Source organism: Andrena cerasifolii, chromosome 13, assembly GCF_050908995.1.
Source record: "Andrena cerasifolii isolate SP2316 chromosome 13, iyAndCera1_principal, whole genome shotgun sequence".
Taxonomy (NCBI): Eukaryota; Metazoa; Arthropoda; class Insecta; order Hymenoptera; family Andrenidae; genus Andrena; species Andrena cerasifolii.
Window position 1 is genome coordinate 10,562,665 of NC_135130.1, and position 26,123 is coordinate 10,588,787.

General features: G+C 52.3%; 1 protein-coding gene across 7 annotated transcripts in view; it reads right to left on the reverse strand.

The window, feature by feature from the left end:
• The window catches only part of Chi (LIM domain-binding protein 2 Chi), a 103,004-nt gene that overhangs the window by 31,381 nt on the left and 45,500 nt on the right, over positions 1–26,123 (reverse strand). For 5 of the 7 annotated variants that reach the window (XM_076825291.1, XM_076825289.1, XM_076825288.1 and 2 more), the window contains exon 1: positions 18,202–20,472. The exons of the other annotated variants lie outside the window; for them this stretch is intronic. In XM_076825291.1, the coding sequence (XP_076681406.1) occupies positions 18,202–19,058 (857 nt within the window). In that variant the 5' untranslated portion in view covers positions 19,059–20,472. Of the gene's footprint in view, positions 1–18,201; positions 20,473–26,123 lie in introns of those variants that run through there. 7 annotated transcript variants of the gene reach the window in all.

The window sequence follows — 26,123 nt, forward strand, 5'->3', positions numbered from 1 at the left end:
CACGCGACGCGGAATCCTCGGTCTCCTCGCACGTTCGTCCTTAATTGGGTTCATGCCAGCGCGTTAATAAATGCGGCCAGGCAGGCGCATTCTGCGCATTGCGAAGTCCGGCCACGCGTACCCCAGGCCCTTATAAAGGCTCAATCAGCCTGATCCCGATTGAGTCATTAATTGCCTTAAAGAGGGCAAGGCCTTGTGTCTACGCTGCTGAAATGCAAAGCTGCGCAGCGACACTCGTCCCGCGCGCACCGATTTCATTCAATGTGCGAGGTGTAGTTTTCATTGCCGATCGTTGCCGGTGTCCGACGGAAAAAGCTGCGACGAGGGCCTGTCACCGGTGCCTTATCTCTCCCGGGCGGGGATATTTCTCCGGTATCTTCGCCAGGGCATCGGCGACGTGTACCTGGGCTAGGTATTCCCCACCGAGACGAGCAATAACACGAGGACAAGGAATGTCGTTTGGAAGAATAACGCTGCAGACGCCGCGGATGCAACGCTGATGGCGCTGGTACAGGCTCATGCATTACGAGGAAGGATGCATTTCCTTCCACTTACGCCATCCCATTTTTGCAGGACGCGTCTCGAGATGCCTCGACGACCCTCTTCGCTTTTAATGCGACCACTTGCCGTTTAATAACCCTGTCGTGAAACGGCCGAAACGAAACGTCGAAACCAGCCCCAAAGTACCCCCAGCTGTTGTCGCCGCAGCTCCGCGTAAACCAGATCGGAAGGGCTCGCTGAATGCTTTATGAAACTTGCGGCGCGGAAGGTGATGAGATAGGTATCTATCTACCTATTAGCCATTTCCACCGAGACGCCCACTGCCAAAGATTGATACGTACTCGCAAAGATACGCCGCATCGAATACCCGGTTCTTTCGCACGAAGAGCGATGATTCCTGGACGAAGGATGTCGTTATGCGAGAACGTCGACAATGCAACGCTGAAGGCACCAGGCTTCGTTTCATGCATTATGAGAAAGGAAGCACTTCCCTCTACCAGCATCCCCTATTCTCAGGGCAGCGCGGCCCCAGGCGCTTCTATAACTTCGTTCTTGCCTCCTCCCTTCCCACCCGTTCTTCCTTCTAACCCTGTATATTTCCTTGTTTCCCTTCTTCTCGCTGTTCTCGTTGTCTTTCCTCGCCCTCGGTCCCTCCGTATCAGCGCCGCTGATCTAAACTTTGGGTACACCTACAGCTAGAGCTCGACTCCTCGTGTGCGCGTCGACCAAATAATTTCAGGATTTATTAATCGCGGGATACAGAACCAGAGGGGGCTTTTTAATCCACGATTCGAACGTCCTGAACTTCTGCACTCTAGGTCAGCGCCAGCAAGCTATCTTCAGGAATGCACAAGTTTCAATGCAGCGATGTAGAATTTTTCGATCTCCATCACATCAGTATGTACAGCCAAAAGTTTTAAACGCCAGTTGTGTTACAGCGTTTCTTCCTGTTGCTTTCACCCCTTCTCGACAGCCTGTTTCTCCCCTTCGTCCCCTTTTTGGCAACGTGTGCCCGTTTTTATGAGCTGCCTCGGAAGTTTGCCCCCCAGTCGCATTGAATGAAACTCGTGGATAGGTTTTTAGGGGTCCAGGCCCTTGGCGTTCGATTTCAGGCAACGTTTCGCGGTACTCTATAGTCTCTCGTGAAAAAATATGCCTACGAGTTGGTCGGCACTTTATCGCGCTCGACAACACGACCACCCTGCCTTCCGGGAATACACGAAGCATCCGTAACCGATCGTTATTCAATCCGCCCCCGCAGAAAGTGAAAACAATTGTGATATAATGAGAATATGTCTGTATAATCCTGGCCTTTAACGGGTTAATGTCGTAACAGATTCCTGCCACTCTGAAATACCTTTCGGAAGACTGCAGCGTGGCCTGGCTCTAAATAAACCCAGAACGCTATAAAATACAACGTCCAAGCTGACATACAACCAAAGAGTGAACATTCATTCGCCTCGTGCCAAGTCTCCCCTTGCCAGAAAGAAACAATACCAAAGCTGAGACTTTGGTCTTTAGTCTCCGACTCTCCCATCGAACCAATTGGAGCGAGTACAGATAAGGTGACACAATTTTCTCCCCTTCTTTGCCCCTCTGCGTTACCTTAAAACCGGCTAAGTTTCTCTAAAAGCAAATGGCAGGCGGATCCCATTATCCGTGAATACTCCTAGAAGCAAAGCACTCGCGTTCGCGTTGGTCACGGTCGATGGGGGTTCGGAGACTCGCGGACGAGGAGGAATCTGAAATTTCGCCATCGCCTCGGGTGCGCGTTCAAGGCGCGCACCGCGTGAATTTTTGGATCGTACACGCGCCCGTGCGTTGCGTAAGCACGAGGAGAACATCGCCGCTGGCGTTTGCACGCACGTGCGATGACGGAATTAGCCAAGACCTCGTTGTCCCCCTGACCGAGGCATCCTCAGCGAACCCCAGACCCGTTCGTCCTTTGCCGCCTCCTGTACCGAACTCAACGACACTCTCTCTCTGTGAACATGGCGCGGTCTCGGCCAATTTTAGAAAGCGCGCGGCCCACCGCCGACACGACTCTATCAATCGGCTGACTGGGAATTTTAGGGGTGAAAGGCTGCTGTGGCCTCGTGAAAACCTCGAATAGAGGGTTCTCCTATTCCTGCGAGGAAGGAAGCTGGGACCCAGGTTCCGCGAGCCGATTTCCTCTCGACGAGAGGAACGCTAGAAGCATGCCAAGGTGTTGACGCGCACCTGCTACACGTGTTCGTAGGAGGCACGTGCCTCTCACCGCGTCGTCGTCGCGTTCCTCGTCCGCGTCTCAGGTTCCACGCTGGTGTTCGCTGAGACTCGGCTCGTCTTATCGTTACCGGATCACGCTTCAATTAATTGCGAAACGTATCTTAATTATTCCAGGCGTGCGTGGGATCGCGGGGAATCTGCAGCTCGCCCTTTCACGGTGCAACAAAGTCTACCATGTCTGAACGATTACCTCTGCTGCATTTTGCGGGTCGAATTTCTCCAAAGACACCCGAAAAACACTGCCTTCCTCGGCAGGAATCGATCTCGCGCAGCGAAAAACGTGGGATCATCCAGGAGACCTGCTTTACATTAGCCGCGGGTAAGCGTGCCGTAGCGAGGCATGACAAGCGTGAAGAACCGCGATCCGTTAAGGTGAGACGAGGTGTCGTCTCGCCCAGGAAACCAACGGCGACTCGTCGCTGGCGTTACGATATCGCGTGCCACGTGGTCCGCTACTACAGTCACGTGCTTCGATATCGTAATTCACCAACTTCCAATGAAATCAGAGATGTCTCCTCGGAAAAGAGGAAGCTGCGACAGAATTCGTGGCTGTTCCAGAAAGCAGAAACCAGACCCCGCGACTAATTCTGCCGCGGCAAAGGGCAGTGGCCTTCGATTAATTTATATCCGGCCGGCGGAGGCGGTCCAGGGAGGGAAAGTTATGATTTAGCGAGGAATAATCGCTCGGCCGGCCGAGCGGATCTAAAAATAATCCGCACGCGGTTTGATCTACTCGGGCTGGCTTGAGCGCGATGCCAAGATAGGCTCGTCCTATGCTCCGAGGTGCTTTGTACGGCTGCTCCGACTGACTGTGACGGATGTCCAGAAATTTTGCAACCGTCCCGTCGCCGGATCCTTCGTCCACCCCCTCCGCCTTCGCGTTCCCGTGAACGGCGATCATAGCCGTGGAGAAAACGAGATCGCGCGCGATTCGGCGCGTGCTAGGCGTCACACGGAGCCACCGCGGCGGAGAATGATGCTCGCGGGACGTCGCTCGACCGTTTGCGCAACCGACCGCGCAGGAATCGCACGGTACGTCGCGAGCGCGCATGCAACTGCGCACCTGCGCGCTCGCACTCCGTTTCACGAGGGCAACTGCGCCTGAGAGCGGGAATCGCGGGAATTAACGCGTTCCGCACGGCCATTTCTGAAGGTATAGGGCAGGTAGTCGCAGCGATATTTCGCGTGGCCAGTGATAATACCGTCTATCGAGAAGATTGAATATCTCGCGGAAATGTTGTGGGACGTCTTATTGAGTTGCTGATTCGAATGTGACTGGCGAGATAAGTTATGGCTCGGCTCGCGTGCCGATTGGCCGGTCCGGACATGTGGATATCGCTTTCTAAATCAAGATTAAACTTCCATTCGAGTATAAGTTTTTCTGCCACGAGGAAAATTCACGTGCCCATGAATGTACAGGACGGTGGGAACACTGACGCGTAGAAAGCAATACGAAGTGACGCCGGATTTCCAAAAATAGTCCCACCCCAGGAAGTCGATCCAGGAAGTACACATGCACGCTCCCGAAGTTGGGTCTTGATGGACCTACAGTTTGCTGGATCGGAGGATTCGTTAAAAGAATCGAAACATTCAGCTAATCAACCGGGCACCTTTATCCTCCTTCCTCTTGCCGCAAGAGGATGCAGGCTATGGCGCAACGTTACAAAATACGGCGGGATATCGTCCCCGCGATCTATGACGATGCAGAGTCCGCTGCAGCGTGTGCTCGCTGATACGCTGTCGCGAATTTATGCGTCGATCGAGAGCGCATCTATGCGTCTCCGTGCAGAGCACCGAATTCGAGGACGTACGAGACAGCATAAATTCGCCGTCCCTCTAATTCACTCATGAATATTCCTTCGTTATATCAATTAAAATCGCCGCGACGCCTGAATATTTATCGCGAACACATAAATTTATTAGAGGCCGCATAATGGAGGCTGGCAGATCGATCTGGGGGATGTGCAACTTCGTATCCCTCCTTATATTTCGACCCGCGGAAAACTGCGTGGACGAAAAATCTCCTCCGCGCTATTTTCCCCACAGTGGGCTCTTGCGAAGTTCGCTTCTCGCAGCTTATCGCGAGGCTGTGCTTCTTTTTACGACGTTCTTTCGTCACTTTTGCACGAACGGACTAGACACTGACTGCCGTAGAAAGAGCATCAACGTCCATCAACGTACAGTCAGAGATTAGTACAAGGGTCCGAGAAAGGTGAGTCAGATCGCCGGGTTGTCTACGTTCAACTTCGACACCTCGAAAAATCTTGATCTCTGCGTGGGAACGCCATAAATCAAGCGGCAAAAGGCTCGGCCAGAATCTGAATACAAATCGGTTACAGCCTTCGGGAGCAGGCTATTATTTATCCGCAGCATTGAGCGACGCGTAGCTCCAAGTATTTCAAAATAGGTGTCCAGGAGAGAATGACTGAAAAACAGCGACTAATCTCGCTTGAATACTGAGGAAAGGCAGCTGTGTGCGACGTGTACGTGTGCGCCTGTACGAGGAACGTAACTCGTTAGATGCCTCCCCCACCAAGCAGCAACACCTAGCTCAACCTCGACTAATTACGCAACCGTTCACCTGCACTACCTGTCACGACCAATTCTCTCTTCTTTTTTCGCCACCGCCGACTCCAGGAGAGCCGTCTTATCTGCGCCGAAAGATCAGCGTGATATTTAATAGTGGAACTCCTGACTGACAGTGATACCCCGCGACAGCTTCGACCCATCCTGCCCCGTCTGCTCCAGGCAAAACTGCTGTCGAGTCGAGGGTGCAGGCCCAAAGTGGAAGCTGTCGCGTGCCATTTTCTCTTTCTATCGACGTCGCTGACTTAAAGCAATCGCTGTGGCTGCGAGTCATCCCGATTCACCACGAATTCCGAATCCCGCGAGGCAGAGCGACGAAGAGCGTAACCACGGGCGTTGGGCGTTGGTGGAGAAGCATCGGCCACGTCCCCGACGTCATTATCGCGCTGTTGTTGTCGCTGGAGAGTCTTTGTCATCGTTATCATTGCGCAACGAAGACCACCGAGGACGCGCGCAGCTTGCGCCTAATCGGCCAGCGTTGGAGAACGTCCAGTCGTAAACGTCTCTCTCTCCTCGACTACCTACCTCTCGGGATTTTCAAGCTGATCGTTGCGGAGGGGAAAAGAGGAAACCGGGCCGTCGACGTTGACGAGGCGACGCAGCTTGATGTGGACAGCTTTTGACAGCGATTTTGACGGGGACACGACGTCTTGCTAGCGGACGCGTGCTGGTTTAACGAACCGTTCCTCGCGCGATGCGTTCATCGTTTCGCTGGGGCAACGATATCTAGGGGACTTGTAAGAGAAGCGCTGCGATCGTCTGGCTCGAACTTGAGTCACCGTTGAACCGAGCGCTCCGATATTCCAGCTTTACATCAGAGCGCGGTCGTAACTGATAAGAGGAAGCGGGGATAAAGACGGTCATTGTTTCCCGTCGAGCAATAGGAGAAAAATTATTCGTCGTCTCGCATTCATTATGGAGCGTGTATCGAAGCGTGGCTAGAAGAAGTCGATAGTTGTCAACAAGATTGAACGAAACGTTGCGTGATTCTCGATAAGATCCCACTCAATCATCATTATTACCGATAATGATTTAATTACCGTCCATAATAATTCACTGTAACGATAGCGGAGCAAGTACTCCACTGTTGTGGATTCAATTAGGGGGAATCGATCTTCGAAAGCGACCCGGTGAACCGTGACCCCTCGGAGTCTTTTGTCGCGGGAGACACGGATTTGTATCCCGGATTTACGGCCTTCGAGGCAGAGCCAAGATGACAGGGACGCTGCTCGTATAAATTTCAGAGGAGAAGTCCAGGAACATCGAGGTATCGTGTCACGTCCCACCTAACTGACAGAAACCTAAAGAACCCATCCGTCAGACGTCCGAATCGCACGCTGGCGCGGTCATCGCGAGCTGCACACCCAACCGATACCCAAAACCGCTTCTTCGCTTCGACCTAATTTACGCAGCAACGCGTGGAAAACTGGCGAAAGTTGCGCAAAGTCCAGGTGCCAGTTGCAAAGAGACTCGTCATCCCTGTGGTAGAGGGACACGTATCATCGCGTCGCGGATTCGCGAAGACGACCAGGCGAACAGAGGAGTCGTACGTTCGGTGGAGGTTTAAATCGGGAATGGCGGGCCAGGAGGCCGTGATGCGGGAGGCACGATGGTATTTTTATCGGTCTAAATATAGGTAAACCTCCTATACGGAACGCCATAGGAGCGCGGAGGAGCCTTTCAGAGGGTCGGCCGGTAACTACTCGTTAACCGCGTACCCCGGGGTGTCCCGCGACCGCAAAAGAGCTTCCGCGGAAAAAAGAGGACCGACCGACCCCAGGGGCTTGATTAATTTTTAATCGAGGTACACGCGCCACGGCTGCTGTCTTCAATCCCGGCCTCGCGCTCTTTCACGCCGTCTAGGCGTTGAGTGGATTTCCCCGAACCCCTAGCTTTGCTCTCTTTTCAATTGCGATGCTGAGGAAGCGCGGCAATTCTGTAGGCTCTGGCCTATAAGAGCTACGCTGTCGTACACTCTGGAAGCCACTTAATTGCCTCGATACATCGGTATCCTGGTGTTTTATTAAAGCTCAAAGGACCAGAAGCATCCATTAAACAACCACTCGCAGCCCTGACGACCATAAAAAGGAAGCCCTCGCGAGGGAAATGGCGAGCGTGTCATTTACAGCGCATTATCAAGCCCGTATGCGCCGTTTGTTCTCGTCCTTGTTGTCCGCGCTTCGACCTCGTGGTCGGGATTTTTGGAAACGAGATAGGGCGAGCCGTGGAGCGGCGGTGTGTGATCGCACCGCTATAGGGTGGTGTCCCGCGACCGCAGAAAAGCCTCCATAAAGGGTGGACGTGTAATTCGAGCGTCCGCGTGGCCACGTGGCGCCACGCAGCCACTGAAACTGCAATTTTTCTCCTCCCTACCCTCTCCCTCATTTTCTAGCCGCTCGGTCGGTCGCGAGCATTTTATTTTTCACCTGTTCGCGACGATATTGACACGAGTGTGGGCGATAAAAATTGATCGACGCCCCGTGCACTCCGGGCGATGATTGACAGCAGGGTGTCCCTCGCTATTTTCTGTCGTTGGCTCGCAGACTCGCGATTACTCGTACGTTCAATTGACTCTGGAATACCTAAGACCGGGAACTGCAGTCCCAATCACCTTACTATCAGCTGTGTGGGTGGAGTTGCATCCGTCAAGGAAATACCTCCCCTTTCTGCTAGGGGCTGAATGGTCAGGTGCTGTCTAGAAAGCGGCAGGGCTGTGGTGTCGTTACGACCCGGTTTAATCGGCTGACAAAAGGTTGTGTCACTTCGAGTTGTCTGCACGCATGCACGTACGCACGCACATGCTTGGCTTCCCGGTTACGTGCTTGGCTTTCACGTCCCCGGTGCCAGCCGATCGCACTCGGGCCCGGCCCAATTTCCACCAAGAATCATTTTCAATCGCAACCTTGAGGAAACCACTAGGAATCCGGGCCATCCCTTCTATTTCTCAGATAAGTACACGAAGGATTTAGGTAGAGGCGCCCAGAGCAGGGTACAGTAATCAGAAATCGTTGGAGCAGTTGAGCAACAATGATTCTGGGAAATTCCACGGTCGGGTCTGAAACTGCGCCTCAATATCGGTGGAAAGTTGCCCGCGCAGGCGGCGACCAGAGTTGCACAGGCTCCTTTCGCGGTTTAATCCACGAGTCCGTGCAACTTGCCGCGGAACTACGCGCAACTTTTGTCCAACTTCTCTCTCGCTAACGCGGCGAGCGTCTCGTATTAAGGGCGTAGACGACGCACCGAGGAACTTTCACCGAATGGGCCACCGCGCGGCAACCCGGCGACGTTCCATTCCCGATATCTCCAGGTGAATCGGCCGCGCTTTTCCGCGAGGGAAAAAGTGCAACAGGTCGAGCACTCGGTCGGGTCGCGATGTCTCGCGAGCGATTCTCGGCGACGATCGTTCGCTAAAGTCTGCCACGCGATTAAAAAAAGGAAAGGAAGGTTCACCGGCGCTGAAAGTATCTTGACTTTCGATCGCGTTTGACGAGAGGCGAGGCACTTTCGAAAGTAAGAGTCGGCTGGGCCAGAAAACCGATTCTTTCTCTTAGAAAATCTGCAAGCGTGAATCTCCGGCGAGCGCCGCATTCCCGCTTTTCGCTAGAAAACGGTGGCCTGCTAGCGAAGCCAAATACGGAACTAGGTTAGCCGAGTGCCTTGCCATTCTCGGTTCCCCGAGGGTACAGTTCCTCTCTCCGATTATTCCTATTACACGATTCCGCGCGTCGAATATCAAATACAATAAAATCTGATATAGAGGCCCGCGTGGGCGTCGATAGCGCGAGAGGCGCGGCGACTCGCTCCACATTTCTTCGCTCGAGAATCGAGAGAATCGAGCATCCTCGCGGATGACCGTGATACCGAGAGAAATCAACGTGGCCGCGCCTCGCGAACGAGTACGCTGCCGTTGTTGGTTCGCAACTGGTGACACGAAACATCACCGTTAAACGAATTTTCGAAGCTGAATTACAAGAGATCGTGCCTCGATCTACGTCTCGAGCATCATACTCGGCAAAAGCATCGTAGCACGAGCCAGCGTTGCTTCTCCTTCTCGGATCGACGCGACGGCGTAAAAACGCGGCCTTGCCCGGCACGCGGTACACGCGAACTCGCCCATCCGAGCCGGCTGATTCATTTGAAGCAGCTAGAACAGCTTGGCCGCAAGAAACTCGGCGATGGAGAGAGAGAGAGAGAGAGGCAGAGGCAGGGAGAGCGAAGGAGAGATAGAGACGGCAAAAAACGCGAGCCTGAGACAAGGTGGAACGGAGAGGAACGGCTGAGCCGAACCGTGGGCAAAACACGTGTCATGGGCGAGCAAAAAGCGGCTGCTGGGAGATTGGAAAAAAAAAGGCTGCGGTGGAACGAGCGACTGATAAGTGCGCGTTAAAACGCCAGGAACGGTGGGGACGAAACACAAGCGAAGTAAAAGGATCGACGCTTATCTCTGTCGAAGCACGGTGTCTCACGTGGCATCGAGAGAACAACGAGCGAGGAAAGAGGACTCTCGTTGCTACTTGCTGATGCCACTGCTACTGCTGCAGGACGACGAACTCGTTGGCGCTGGGCGATGGAAACAGCGGCGTCGCGTCGCGTCGCTGCCGCCTCGTCCTTCGTCGTCGAGCTGCGACTGCGCCGTTATAACTGCGGCTTGCGGTCGGAAACACGTGGGAACCTGCGGGAGAAGAGGCTCTTCCCTTCCACTGTATTGGCGTGTTCGTGGGCTTCCTAGTGTGAGACCGAGGAACAGCTATGGGCGTTCGAGTCCCTCTGACTGATGCTCTTAGAACAGCTCCTGCCTCCTGCTACTCGAATGACTCAATCCAGAGAACCTCCGGAGGCTAGTGTTGAGAAACGTCCACGGGACATGTCTAGAACCGGAATGGTGCGGGAGACGACTCGGTAGCTTCGTTGTACGCTCGAAGCGTTTCGTAGCCATCGCTAGCCCTAGCCAGCCGTGAGACGACGTTATGCGCGCAACGTCCCGTGGGAATCCATACCCGGCCGCATCAAGTGTCACACAAAGGCGATCCTCCCGCCCGTACGGGGCTGCCCTACGAATCCCTTCCGTGTTTTTCCGCCCCAGACCGCGCCGTCCCTGATTCTACGAGGAATTGGAGAAATCCTGGGCCGCCATCCGACATATGGCGTTCACAGAAATGTTACGCGACTCGAGGACGCCCTCTGCCACGAACCCCTCTCGCTTCGAGTGGCTGAATAGAGGAAGTCAGTCGATTACTGCTCGAGACGCGACAAAAAAGCAGGATAGAACTGGGAACCAAGACGCGAGCTTCCGATAAAACGACAAACCGATGAGAATTATTAGGGGCAGGAAGCGAGGACATGATCGCGGGATGAAGACACGAGGCACCCTAAGTTGTTGCTCCGCCATTACCTTGGGCACGTTAGCAGGATTAGTCCCCGATAGGTGATCACAGCGAGACGCAACGAAGCGGTCTGACCCGCGTGGACCACTCCAAACTGGTTCCTAAAATGGTCCAGAAGCGTTGCACGCGCCAGACCCCGTACAGTCCAACACAAAACATCTCGCGGAAGCGTGAGATGGCTAGTGGGGGTCGAGATCTCCCACTCTCGATTCGGTACCACGTGACTGGGTTACCGGTAGCGTGTCTACATTGCTCGCGATCATTCCGCGGATAAAAGAGGCCGAATAAATCCGGATTAAGCCGCGAACCACGTCCCCTCGCGACGTGGGGGACCGCAGAGACCATTTTAGGGGACCCAGCACGTGGAGCAACGTAACAAAGTTGTTCCTTTTCTTCTGCAAGGGTGGAAGAGAACGTTACTCCACTCCAGTTTATGACCATCCACTTCTGCTTTACATTCCAGAGCATTGATCTTGTTACGATCACCTCTACTTCTTCCAAGTGAACGAATTTTACGAGGCAACTCTCCCTAGATCCAACAATATCGCAGAATGCATGCGCCCGATACGCTGGAACGTTGAAAAAGTGTCGGCGATCGTTACTCTCCGTGGGATAAGATAAAAATAGCCGCGATAACCGTTCAATTGGCCGCAATCAGCGAAAAGAAATGACGCGGTGAAAAATTCGAAGAACGCGGGGACGGCTTTTCGAAGTTTCATGTGGCTCGAAGGGCTCATTCGAGAACTGCTCGACGACGAGCCACGCGACGTACCTTTCAAGGTGAGCGGGATTCGTCTTTCGAAAAAAAAACGGTCGGAGAATAAAGTGGAGGTGCTCTCTCTCTCTCCTTCCCACCTTTCCGTTCTTATTTCTGCGTGTTGCGAGAGTAGTTGACTGGCGCGTACCCCTCTACGCGGGAAAATCTGAACGAAACTGGGCGAGGACCTGGACGGCTCGAAGTCCGACTAGCAGGGGCGACCATAACCTTCCTCATCGTCATCGTCGACGAATAATCTGAATTCCCCGGGGGAAAAAGGGCCGAGCAGCGTTCGAAGGGACTAAGAAGCGAGGCGGTAGGCGGTAGGCGCTAGGCGAACTGGTCCAACGACATTTCCCGCGTCTCGCGAGGTGACGCGTGATTCCAGCAGGACGGCAGCCGCTAGCACGGCTTCGCTGCACTTCGATCGACTTCCACGCTCGAAAGTTGGACGCGTATCCGCGCGCGCCAAGTTCCCTCGTGGAGCCAGGGACGAGGACGCGCACGCCAGCGGCCTAGAGGGACGGAGAAAGGGGAAGCGAGGTGGTGCGCAGAGAGGCCAGCAAGAGGAAAGAGTCAGGCTGAGGTGAGACGCTCGAGTGGAAGGTGGAGAGCGCGGGAGGGGTGCCAGCCAAGTTGGAGGCGGCGGAGGAGGTGCAGGAGGAGGAGGAGAAGGAGAGGAACGTGGAAGTGGGAGATCGGGTGGACAGAGGAGGGGAGGAGAGGGAGGATTCGAGGAGGCGGCCTTGAGAACGCGGAGAGAGCAGAGCGCGAGGCAAAGAAGAAGAAGCAGAAGACTGAGAGAAGACGAAGACGAAGACGATGAAGAAGAGAGATGGACAGAGAGGGACGAGGGGAGAGGAGAGACCAGCCGAGCCAACTCCAACGCCAACGAACTGCTTCACTGGCAAATCACTCGCGGTTCTCATCCCCAGCTTCGATTCTTGATCCGTGAAGTAATGAACCGAGGACACGTAGGAGCGCCGCTCTCCGGAGGCGCGGCTTTCTACGCTCCGCGAAGCGGCTCGCCACGACGAACGTCGAAACCGCTAACCCCCGGGCCTCCGCTATCAACTCTGACCCCAAACAGCCGGTCATTCGGACGCGAAATCCAACAGATTTGTCCCGTGCGATCAGGTGGTCTAGATTGGACGACGATTAGACACGCGTATGGCGCTGCACGCGTCACAGATGCAAGGCATTATGCAACTCCGATGATGTAAGAATCGCGACGTGAAACTGCGGATACAGAGGTGAGTATCGCTTTGTGAAACGTGGTACCCAGAGTCTCGCGGTATAATCCTTGCGCAGGTAGCGCGAACGGACTCGAATTTGCACTGAAGCTGAACCCTGAACCTAGCCCTGCGATCACGTGCAGTGGTTTTATGTAACATAGAGGATATATTTCGAGGAATATGTTTCCTTCAATTACGCGCTCTTAATGAACCGTTATTTACGGAAGCGCTCCACGTAACTTCTAATAGGTTACTGCAAAATGGATACTCGACAAGTTCAGCTCAGAACTTTCTGAAACAGTCTACGTACACCGCGTGCCGTGAGCACTAGAAAATCTGAACCACGCAATGTCCTGCCGCGCTGCGTCGACGAAACCTACCCCCATTTTCAATCCCCGCGACCAGTCCAGCAGCCGAAGAACAGGAATATGCTCTGTCCCAACGGTGCCCAGGCTTTCTCCGATAGGATCCTACCGAGACACGCTGAGAAGTCCCTAGACAGGGGAACGTGAGAACCACTGAGCCCGTGAGAGAGTGTGCGCCTCGGCAGGTAGGTCGGTTGAACCCACAGCTCTCTACGGAATATACAGACACTTGGCGAGATTCGCGAGGTCACGTGCTGCATTTGGACAGGCAGCGCTAATTTCATTATTTATAGCTGAAGGCGTTCGATTCGCTCCGATCGGCCATTATTCCCGTGCAACGACACCAGGCAGAGTCCGCGCGTCTAGAAGCCAGCCTGCTAGGAGAGATCGTTCCCAACCTCTAGAACGAATTCGAGGCGCATCGGCTGAAATAGAACCGGCCGCGATAAAAATAAAATGCTCGATTCCACGAGGAAGCAACGCGGCACCCGTTGAAATCATCGTAAACTTTCGATTTCGTCGGCTAGACTCCGGCCAGCCACGGGCAATCGGAAATTTACCGCGCTCTGATCTCCAGCCGAGCCTTTTCAGCGGCAGAGATTCAAGCGCGGCTGTGTGCCGCCTAGACCGAAAGCTGGCAAGTTAGAGTGACTCGAAAGATGACAAGCCCTGACAAATTGTTAGTTAAACGAAGCTTCAGATTTAAGTAGCCCAGACGTACTATTCAAGTGCAGCGACAGAACAAGTGACGCGAATGTTTGCATTACTCTTTCACAGGTAGCTCCTAGAATAGCAAGCGCAGTATCAACCTGCATGATTGATTATTCGAAATCCCCGGTGTCCAATTCTCTCCGATGTCATGCACCAAGTCGTTTATCGGGCCAGGGAAGATTCATATCCTGCAAGTTTTCGAGTGGACACCACGCGGGGCATCTACCTTTCTACCAAGCACGATGCTTGCCGAGCAGAGGGAATCGAGCCAATTATCTTCGAATTTCCGTTTGGTTCGCTACTAGCCGCGATAATGCTAGCCGCTTATCGCGCTATGAAATCGTTATCGCTCAGATCCCCGCCGATGATAATCGATTCCAGCCTGTCGTCGAGCTCCTTAGCTCGATGGCATGCAAACGGTCAGATTTCGTGTCTTCGCGCAGATAAACAGCCTGGCAAATGCTACTAGTGCCTGTGTTTCTCGAATTAAACGCGAATGGAATGCTGAGGCGAGATAGGAGGGCTAGGCTCAGGCACGCTAACAGGTTAAACAGAAATTTGCCAAATTGCACCTGCCCGGCTGAGTCCTGACCAGCGTCGGCGTTCCTGAGGTAAACCGTGACTCACGAAGGCCACTCCAGTCCTTATTGTCACTTTGTCAGCTCTTTACACCCCTGTTTCACCCCCGCCACCCTTGCGCCACGCTTCTATTCTCTTTGATAGTGGACAGTGGCATCTGAACGCTCGGTCACGTATACCTGCGCCGGGATTAGGTTTATCTGCTTCCTGGGGCGGCTCCTTCGCTTTGAAAGTAATTGGAAGGGACGGAAGACGGTACCGCGTGAATGATTGAGCGCGGCGGGGTTAATCGAGCACGTGGAAAAGCCTGATGCGTTTAATAGGTGGACTGGTACAGTAGTCGAGGCATCAAAACCAGGAATCAAATTGAACCTCGGTGTTTGTGGTGTCATTTAGGGACAACTGGTCTGATTCGATTCTCAATGAAGATTCGAGATAAGAGGCCCTTTCCTACTCGCGTCAGGACTACCTAATCCTTGCTGGACTCTTCAGAGTGGACGAAAGACCGGAACGACAGTCGACTAGTAGCTAGTTCACGAGGACCACTCCTTTCTGAGTCTACTCGATCGGAGGGATCCACCCATCGTCGAGATCCACAGGCTATGCAAAATTGCACGGTGTTCTCTGTGCACGCACGTGCATTCCACTTTTCAGGCTCGCCTTGAACCTGCCTGGTTGCGCGAACAGTTTCACGTGAAACTGGAACCGACCAACGATACGGCTTGATACGCTGCCTGCACACGGCTTTATGCGCTCGGCCCGGTATCTCCTCGCGTGCCTTGCCGGCGAAACGAGCCTTTCCTCTTTCCACGCTCTTCCCCTTCGCGTCATCCACCGATTTACTTGAACCGCGACGCTGCTCGCGAACCGCCAGCAATCCTCGATACTCGCTTGTCTGATCGTCTACAAGTTGTTCCAGAACCGCGAGATAATGATCAACATTGAATGTCGTGAGAAGCTACGGGAACGTTTCAGCTCGTAGCTCGTAGCATTTGCATGCAGAGGACAACTCCCTATCACTGCCTATCGCAAAAACCTGAATGTTTCTAAAGCCTACTCGACGCAGGTTACCTCGACGTCGATGGAAAAAATTTTTAGCAAGCTCCACTGTTTGCGAATACACGGTCGGTGCCGCGCAGAAATTCTCAGCGAAAATGGGCGTCCGCAACGAGCCAAGGTGCCGATTCAGTATGCCGCGAGGCGATCAAGGTCCTTCTTATCCTACCGAGAGGCCGCGATAAGATAAACCAACCGACGGCGTTCGACTTCCGATCGTGCTCGAAACTCTCCGTTCGCAGTCGTTCCTCTTTTTCAATTATTTTCTCTTCTTTCGTCGCTCCCTCGCCCAATTTCAATGAAAATTAAATCGCGCTCAAGTAGGCACGACTCTTCGGAGTCCTGCTCCGCAGGTTATCGCACGGAACCCCTGGCAAGCCCTCGATTCATCCCCAGGCACCGGTCACAAGGCTCTGTCTAGGTGTCAAGACTTGAAAAGACCAAAATGGTGTTGCGGCTGTTGAACGAAATGGCTCGGCGACTCGCGCGAATGTAGCAGCGTGGAACGCTTATGTTAATGAGCCCTCGCGATTACCAGACGGGGCCAGCGAGCAGGGAGATGATGTCGAACCGATAGAGACGTCCAGACCGGATACAAGGAAGGTCGAAGGAGAAGAACCGGATAATCGTCACCGTCCCAGCTATGCACTGGGTCTGTCTGTCTGACTGGCTGCCCTCAAGTCCAGTCCGATGTTCTCCAGACTAGGAAGGAAGTCGTGTTTCGCGCGTACACCTGCGCAAGGGGCGCCTCCCACCTGCGGGCCACCTGAACTTGCGGATAGAAGCACGTCAAGGGGACTCTCAAGGCACCTGACTCGCCAACATGCTCGCTTGTCCACGGTAATTGGCTGATGCGCGATCAATCGCTCTTGGCCGCAGCTCCTTTGGAATTCCTCGCTGATCTGATGATTGTTCCGAGGGAAGTTTGGATAGCAGGGTGCTCCACGAGTACTCTGAGGAGAGTTTCGAGCTCCGAGCGCACACGAATGCCACGTCGGTTCTAATGTCGTTCGAAAGCTTGAAGCTACATCGCGGAACGTTGGAAAGTGTGATAGAAACATTTGCAGGTATTCCCTGGAAAGGAACGGACACCCACTACCGAAGATGAGCGGGGTAAAGTTATGGTCGAAATCGGATTAACAGGCGTTTCGGTGTCCTCCGCGAGCACATTCGCTCCGTGGCTACATTTCGTGACACGTTCGGCCGCGCAACGGTCACCAGGAAGATCCTGGCCAAGCTATGATAACGGATTCTCCGAGTATACTGTTACTACGCCCGAGAGAGCGTGCTAGTGAGAGACTGCCGAACGATTGGCACGGAACGAAGTATCGAGCCGTATAAGAACCGTCCGAAGTCGGACGCGGCGAAGAATTCAAACGATTTCGACTTAGCCGTGCTTTCGTACACTAACGGAAGAAGATGGCAGCTTTAAGACTCTCCCGCTGGATACGCTCAAGTGTTGGAGCAAACCCCCCCAAATGCTATTCGCAGGTCCAGGTCAGAGGGAACTTGTGAAGCACGTCTCGTGCCTTTGAGACCAGCCACGCGATACAGCGTTTTCAGAAAGCTCGCGTGACCCTTTCTTCGAAGAAAGCACCGGCACGGCGTGCCGTTTCGCGTGACGAAAAATTGTTACAACCGTTGTAACGACAGATTATTTATTTATACCGCGACAGTGGTCCCCTAATCGGGGCGAGATTGATTCTCTTCCGGGGCGTTTGCCAATGTCTCCGAAGCTAAGAAGGCTGTCGAGGTCAGGCTCGATATGAATTCATCATCGCACGCGTCTTTCTCCTTCGTCAAAGCTCACGTGGCGGTGAAAAAAGTTGGAGAAAAGATCTGTCAAGGACAAATCGGTGGCTCGCAAAACCAAACGAAGAGGGAACTTAACGCGAACTAGGAAAATAAGAGAATAACTGCTCGCAAGTCTCTCCAGAGATTTGCATAAACAGGCAATCAAAGTTCAAATCGGCGCGCGAACGAAAGATAAGCTCTGGCTGATGTCGAGCGAGAAAGCGGTCTTTGTTCCGCGTGCGGCCGAACATGTAAATTTCTTTGGCTTTTACCTACGCACATTACGCTGGGACTCATTACGACGAATCGTTCCTGATCGATCGGCGGGTATCATGGGAAACATGGGCGTAGAAATTACGTAAAGATTCATCACGCTTCGCTGGTGGAAGTTTGCGACGATACGCAGCTGGCTGGTTGAGCGGCAGTTTATTCGACAACGGTTTAGGGACATTCCACGCGAAATCGGCCACTTTTTGGAGTAACATTTCGGATGTGGCTGAAATTTGAATATGTTGTAGTCTTTAGGGATATATAAGCATATATCGAAGGAATTTCGACAATTTTGAAAAATGTCGATTTTACAGCTGTTTGAAAGTAAGTGCTAACTTTTTTTCAATAAATTATAACTATGGAAGTAGTAAACGAATGGAGATGAGGTTTACGGCGATTTGTAGAAAAGACATTGAAGTTGTAAGAAAAAATTATTTCAGTTTCAGAAACAAATTTTTTTTAACCATTTTTGTGCAATTATTTTTAACAAATGCAGTTTTTTAACAACGGGCGCGATTTTAAAAATCAAACAGCTGTAAAATCGACATTTTTGAAAATTGTCAGAAATCCTTCGAGATATGTTTATATGTCCCTAAAGACTACAACATATTGAAATTTCAACCACATCCGAAATGTTACTCCAAAAAGTGTCCGATTTCGCGTGGAATGTCCCTTTAGCAAGGTCCATGATTTACCTGAAGTAGTGAGATCCGAATGGTGAGCAGTAGAAGGGGTCGTTGTGCATGTGCGGCTGTCCGGGTACTCCAGGTCCCTGCGGATGCGTATGAGGCCCCATCGGGCCGGTGGTACCGCACATCCCAGGTGCCCCTTGAGGCTGCATGCCTCCGGGACCCATCATGCCAGCAGCGGGGCCCATGGGATGGGGTCCAGGGTGGTGTGGCGAGCCGACCATGTGTGGGCCAGGGTGATGAGGATGAGGCGAGGGTCCTCCACCGCCCATGTGGGGGTGTGGAGCGTGAGGAGAACCGCTCATCATCCCGTGGGGCATTGGGTGAGGGCTCGGGGAGGCTCCGTTCAGATGGGGTCCACCGGTGACACCGGCGTGTGGCGTCGGTGGGCCCCCATGAGTCGGCGTGGTAGCCGGCTGGGGAGGCGGAAGACTAGGAGGTCCAGTTGGTCCTGTGGCCGCGAGCGGCGGCAGCGGGCCGTTCGCCATATTGTTTAGCTGGGTGAGCGAGGCCGCCGCCGACGCCATCGCCTGCAAGGGATTCGTGGCGCCGCTCGTCGTGTTGACGCCTAGGCCGCTGGTCCCGCTGATGCTTTGGCCTGTGTTGCTGTTACTGTTCGGTCCGACTATGCTGTTGCCGGCGTTACCGTTGCTAGCGGCGCCAGGAGTGCTGCTGGCGTTGCTCACACCGCCGCCAAGGGATTGCAAGGACGACGGCAGCGGTGGCGAGCCGGCGGGGGGCGCTGCCGGGCCCCCGAGGCACCGGCCCGACGGACCGGGGGCGGTTACGCTGCTGGGCGCTACCGGCACGCCGGCGTGGAGTGGTATTCCACCTGGGGGGCGCTGTGCCACCCTCACCGGCATCACTCCCCCCTCCACGACGCTCTTCACCCTCTCCTTCGAACTCCCGCCGGCCTGGTGAGTCGAGTACAAGCGCGGGAATCTACCTTTCCCCGATGCTGATCCTCTCCTTCGCGTATCTTCCTGACCACTGATTCTCGGATCTACTACCACTCGATTCTTCACTGACCACTCGGATATTGGACTATGCAGCAATATCCGTACAGTTTCTAACGAAGCTAATGGAGTGCGTAGAGCTTCACCGGTCCTTGACGGAAATTTCGGTACCGATCACTTCTCGTCGGAGCAGCTCATTTATCACGGCGAGTAATCACAATGAGAGGAGATCTCCGCTACACTTTACAGTATACTTTCTCGGCTCGGATTTGAGCAACCACGTGCCCTCGGACGGAAGGTTCGGAACCTCGTGTATCGGGAGGTTCAAGTTACTCGATATCCCTGCTAGTGACACGTTTCGCACGGGACACCGTATCAACATCCTGAGACGAGCTCACCGCTAAACACCCACCGTCTGCCCCTCTTCTGTTTCGATTGTTACCCAGGAACAAGACCACTCTTAATCCAATCGATCGCGGAGCGTGCCACCTGTTCGCGTCTGTCGAACCACCACGAAGTCTCAACATGAAACCGCAAAGATTACCCTACGAACTTCAACTGGAAAGAACGAATCACACCAAGGAGGCCCGAAGTCACGGTGCACATTACCAAGAAAATCACCGACACACTACTCCACCTACTACAGAATCACACACTCGGTTGGCTTGTTTATATGCGACAGACTAACGAGAACGCGGCTCGGACGAGAACGGTCACCGTTTCGCTCAGCTAGCTACCTACGGACGAGTGGCAGTTAATGCCAGCGGGCAACGAGGCATCCGCGGGGGCACGTGGCCGTCACGTCGTTGGCGTCGCGGTGCGCACCTACGTCGCGGACCAGCGCTCCTCGTCTCCCGCCCATCCTGCCGCCCGTCTTCTCCTTCTTCTGGCAACACTAGCTGCCGACTCCTGCGGGATCTTTTGCATCCCGTTGGCGGTCTCAGTCGACGCTCGGCGACCCAAACACCAGGCCTACGCGAGCACGCTGTCCTCCAGCTGGCTGGCCGCGTTTCGGCATAGTCCGCGACGATACGTCCCCGTTTCCTTCGTTTATCAACGTGTGGTTCAAAGACGGAACCCGACTCCAACTGGTCAGCCCAATTCCGAAACCCGTCTATGTCTACCCAGGTCTCCGTCAGACGAGGGAGGGGGTTCAGGGAAGGAAAAGACTCGCGTTTCACTCAACTGTCGCGCTATGAACACAGGAGAACCACTGAACACTCGAACTGAGAACACGAACGCGGGATAACGCGTGCGCTTCGTGTCAAGGAAACAACGAGCGGCACAGTACGCGAGCGCCTGTACACTCTCGACGAGGGCAATCGCGTTACTGCGGAGCGGCAGGCGTGGAGGCGCTGCCGTCGTACTCGGGCTTTCGAGGACAGCCGGCCGCTTGAGGGGAGGGAGAGCCACGCGAGGACACCGTGAGGGGGAAAACGAAGCGAAAGGAGCGTAGGGGAAGGAGCAGGCTCACGCACGGCGGAAAGGTGGGGAGCCACGTGAGCGCCCCATGCCGATGTCCACGCAACCGATGTGGGGACCTTGCCTGCCACCCCTGCACCTACCTACAACCCCCTTTACCCTTCCGCTTCATTCTAATTTTCCTTCGCTCCGCTCAAAGTTCCATCATCTCCATCGAGCTACGATCATCAGCGAAAAACTTCCTCATTGGAAATAAATAGCGTTCCAGGCTTATTAATAATAATAATTGCGGAATGCGTGGATGACAGGAATCGAAGCTCCGTTTCGATTTAATGGGGCAAATCGAGGGGCAGGAAATCTTATCTACGGCAAAGTCCAGCGAAAGACAGATTCACTTTCCACTGGAATCGAAATCCCCGGTGGTCTCGAGGAACCCGGGGCAGGATTGATTCCGTTAAGATCACAAGAAGCCCAGAAATCCGATTTATCGTGTTCGGGGTCAAGTTGAGCGCATTTGTACGGCGTGATGAAGAAGAATGGTCTTCCAGCTTGACGCGGGGCGCGTGCGAAAGCGATCAAGGCTCCAACAGCGTTGCACGGAAGCGTCTTCCATTCCTTTCCTTCATACTTCGCTCAGATTTCCAGGGTATTTCACTCGATCCACGAATCTCTCTGTGAATTTTGCGTTGAACGCGATTACTCGCAAGCACTTTGACCGTAAATTCGAGGAGTCACGAGCGGATTTCAGGGGCTCTTCGCGTTGGATTGTTGGTAACAATTGCGTCAGCAAGAAAACAAAAATGAATTTGGTTACGCGTGACATCCGCTAACAAAAGCAGTAAACTAACTGTCAGCGGACCCATGGATCTGTGAGTGTTTGTCTATACCTGACTGACAGGGTAAAAGACAGAACGCAGGCCTGTTCCTTTATCTCAAGTGGCAACGGACTTTTCATATTGCCTTTGCGTTTTCTCTTCACTTCGAGTCTTGCCTTCGGTGCAGTACGACGTCCTTCCAAGCTTAGTTTAATAAACGAGTTTCAAAAGAATAAGTATTTTGTGGTTTATTCAGCAACCCATTTCCAATAGGTTATGGGCCAAGAGGACGTTTTTTCCCTGTGTGTTTTAAAACTATAAGTGACTAACAATTAATATAGTTATTACAAAAATATAGTGGGATAATGTTTGTAAAAAAAATTGTTGACTAATAGATCAAAAGGACAGAACTATGGAAAATCAAAAAATGAAAAGAAATATTAAACCTTTTAACGGTGAACGGTATAGTGTCTGGAAACTAAGAGTGCGTGGTTTAATGAGCGAACTGGATGTAATAAAAGTGATCGACGAAGATATTCCAGAAGAGTTAACCGCTGAATGGATTAGAGCGGAAAGGATTGCGAAAAACACGATAGTTGAATATTTATCGGATTCCTTCCTTGTGTTCGCGAGTACAAAAAGCACGACAAAAGAAATTTTTAAAAAATCTCGATGCAATTTATCAGAGAAAAAGTTTAGCTACTCAACTAGCTTTACGAAAACAATTATTGAGTTTTAAATTGCAGGGTGATACACCTCTTGTGCGTCATTTTACGATATTTCACGAACTCATCACCGAATTATCTGCGGCGGGATCGAAATTAGAAGAGACAGACAAAGTGGCATATTTACTCTTGACTCTTCCAAATTCATACGACGGTGTTATTACTGCGATAGAAACATTGTCAGAAGACAATTAGCCTTCGTAAAAATAAGACTTTTAGACCATGAGGTAAAATTGCGTGAAGAAAGCAGTGCCACAAGTTCAAAGGTATTGCACGCACATACCTCGCAAAGCTTTAATAGAGGAATTATTGAAGGACAGAAATCATCCAGGAGTTATCACGGCAAACAGAAGCCGAGAAAGCAATCTCGTAATTATAACAGTAAACAAACTTCGAAATGCTATCAGTGTGGTAGAAGTGGCCACAAGATGAAAGACTGTTATTATTATAAAAGAAATCACAAACATAATAAAGAAGGACGAGGACTGTTCGAACAGTACAAATGACGGAACAATTGCAGAACAATGCTTCGGGGTTTGCGTTCATGGCTGATGACTATCAACTGGAGACCAGAGAAAGGGTGATTTTTCTATTGGACTCAGGAGCCTCCGATCATTTCGTCAACCAGGAAAATTTGTTTTCCTATTTCACGACGGTACAACCGCCGCTAAATATTTCTGTGGCGAAGAACGGCGCCTATATCACAGCAACGAAGAGGGGGATAATCCACGTGACCAGCAACAAAGGAGTAAATGGTGTGCTGGAAAATGTCCCCTACTGTCCCGAAGTCCTGTACAACCTGCTGTCGGTACGAAAAATGCAAGAGGCTAGTTTTGGTATTGTATTCGACAGTGAGGGTGTACGTATTTACAAAGACGGTAACATCGTAATGACTTCAAAGTAAATATTAAAAGGGTAGGTAACAACTCGCAGGTAAATACTTGTGCTGGTCTAGATAAGGTGTTTTGCTACATTTCTTATTAATTTAACTCCAATTAAGGCTTTAAAAGAGTGAAAAACACCATACGAATTGTGGCATACTAAGAAGCCCAAGTTGAGGTATCTGAAAGTTTTCGGATTTAGGTGGTATTAAACTTTTCTTGGGGATAGAAGTTGAGAGGAGTCACGGTAAAATCACGTTAGATCAGAGTGCATACATAAAAACGGTGTTGGAGAAATTCAATATGAATGACTGTAAACCTGTGAGGTACACCTCTTCCGAGCAAATTAAACCATTTAGCGTTAAATTCAGATGTAAAATACGAGGTGTAGAAATTTAATTGGTAGTTTCATGTATGTAATGGTATGTACATGACCTGACTTGAGTGTTGCAATTAACATTCTAAGCAGGTATACCAATAAAGAGAATAGGGAGCTTTGACGAAATCTGAAACAGGTACTGAGATACCTGAAAGGTTCGAGTGATCTTAAGTTGACCTATGTAAAAGGCAATTACGGGAAAATAATAAGTGGTTTTGCTGACTCGGATTGGGGTGGTCAAGATGAGAATGATACAAGAAGTATCAGTCATTTTATTATTTTTGTTTGTTTTTATTGTAATAGATATTACCACTGTTTTTGATGTTGTACATAAAATAAAATTTGAATATAACCGATTCATTTTTGAGGGGGCGTGTTGGATCGTTGGTAACAATTGCGTCAGCAAGAAAAGAAAAATGAATTTGGTTACGCGTGACAACCGCTGACGAAAGCAGTAAACTAACTGTCAGCGGACCCATGGATCTGTGAGTGTTTGTCTATACCTGACTGACAGGGTAAAAGACAACGCAGGCCTGTTCATTTACCTCAAGTGGCAACGGACTTTTCATACTGCCTTTGCGTTTTCTCTTCACTTCGAGTCTGGCATTCGGTGCAGTACGACGTCCTTCCAAGCTTAGCTTAATAAACGAGAGTTTCAAAAGTATTTTGTGGTTTATTGAGCAACCCATTTCCAATAATTCGCGTGCGGCATTTTTTCGTAAATCCAGTTTCGAAAGGACCGCGGCAACTTAATAACCGGATCACCGCGGGAGTAATTTAGGATTAAAAAGTAATCGACTCGGTATCGTTCCGTCCCGTAAGGAAATATCCTACGACCCCGCCGTGCAACGGGTACCAGATTAACTAGATGAAGAGAAATGGGAGCGCCGGAAAAATCGGGGCTCTCGCTGCAGAAAATTTGAGCACCTCGAAGAAAAGAGAAACAGAGGTGTGGTCCTGACCTGTTTCGCTTTAGTCGATTCTTTAACGCGAGAAACATTCGTAGCGATCCTCAATTTCCACCTGTCCCGGTATCAAACCTATCCACTCGAATTCACAGCTCGAGCGAAATTCTTTTCTATCGTGTGAAGAGGCTACTCCAGATTGTCGAGGGCGCGTGGAACAGGTTCGAAACGGTACAAAGCTAATAACGAGGCCCTAACCGCGGCCTAAGAAACAGGACGGCGACTCAGGTAACTCGGTGCTCGGCACGCAGGTAGAGTTTGAGACAAGAGGTATCATTGTCCGAGTGCCAGGAGGCCGCAAGGCGACCGTTTACAAAGCGCTGGAAATTCCAGGTACCCTCGGTCGTTTAACGGAAAATAACAAAGTTTTCCCTAACTTCCCTCATCGACACCGAGAATCACGGATTCAATGTCTTGTTCCACTACCTATTAACGTGGCAGCGCTCCCTCGTTCTTTCCTTGCTGATGTCATTACGAAAATGTGAGAGACAGTCCCAGTAACAAGAGAGACGGCTAATAAACTTTCTAAAATCGGAAAAATGGAAGATTATAGAATTTATAATCCCCTACCCTCGCCAAATATCCCTCTGTGTCTATTCAAGACTAGAGCAGCCGCGTTGGAGTTGCTCAGGTGTCCTTCAGAGGCTTCCAATGAAATTTCCAACACGTGGGTGGTGAGTTTCTGGGCTACGAGTCGCGTCACGACCTTCTGGCATCGGTCAGAAGTGCAGGGAGAGGGAGGGCAGTCCGGTCCCCGGCATAGACTACCAAGAATTCCCTGGGACCATTAATCTGCCCTCTGCGACACCCGGGGCCCCGGTTTCCCTCCCCCTTTTTCCGTCAGCCACCCCTCCTTTTGGTCAGGTAAAGCGTGGCCCAAGCCGATATCCAAGCCACTGTCCGAGCCAGGTTGTTGGCACCGATCAGAAACCACCATCGCGACCGGAAGCGGCCGCGATCTTTGCAGCGAGGGGGGCTAATTGCCCCCAGCGGGGAGGGATGCGCTGATCATCGCGAAAGAGCTTCGATTCTGGACGCGGTGGATGCGCGTTTCTCACATCGCAGCAGCTAAAGTTTGTGTAATAGTTTCAAGGTCGCGACTGTTGAGTGGACTCACCCTGCTATGGCGACGAGGGTCGCGAGGACGAAGAGAAATCGCGTCTCCAGTCACCCAGAAGCCTAGAAGATCGCTCATTGATGGCGACCCACGCGAGGAACGCGAGTTTCCAAGCGGCGCGGCAGGTACACGCCGTCGGTGGCGGTCTGCTCAGGAATCCTCTCAGGTGACTCTCTGAAGGTTCGTCAGCGGGGTTGGAGGGTCTGCGGGCAGGCAAGCCAGGCAGGCAGGCAGGCGAGCAGACCGACGGGCGTCGCGCAAGAAGGAACAATTAGAGGCCAAATAAAGACGAAGAAGCGAGTCACAGTCGAGCGGGTTCGCAACGAGCGTGTGTGTGATTTCGGTCACGCCGCGCGAGCGCCTGTACGTTGACCCCCGGGGAGAAGGAGAGGAGAGGAGAGAACGGAAAAAACGAAGAAACACCGGGGGCAGGCGGCTGAAAAAGGGAGGGAAAAAGACCGACGAGAAGATCGGCCAAGCAGAGGGGGAAGAAGGAGCGGAGGAGGGCAGGGGGGAAGGGAAGGAACGAGGAGAGCATTTGCTCACCGTTCGTTCTTTCTTCCTTCAGGTCGGAGAGGGTTCCTCGACTCGCCTCTCGGTTCGAACTCGCTCGTTGCCACCACGGAGAGAGTCAGAATCGACGGAGAGGGGAGAGAACCGAGTGCCCT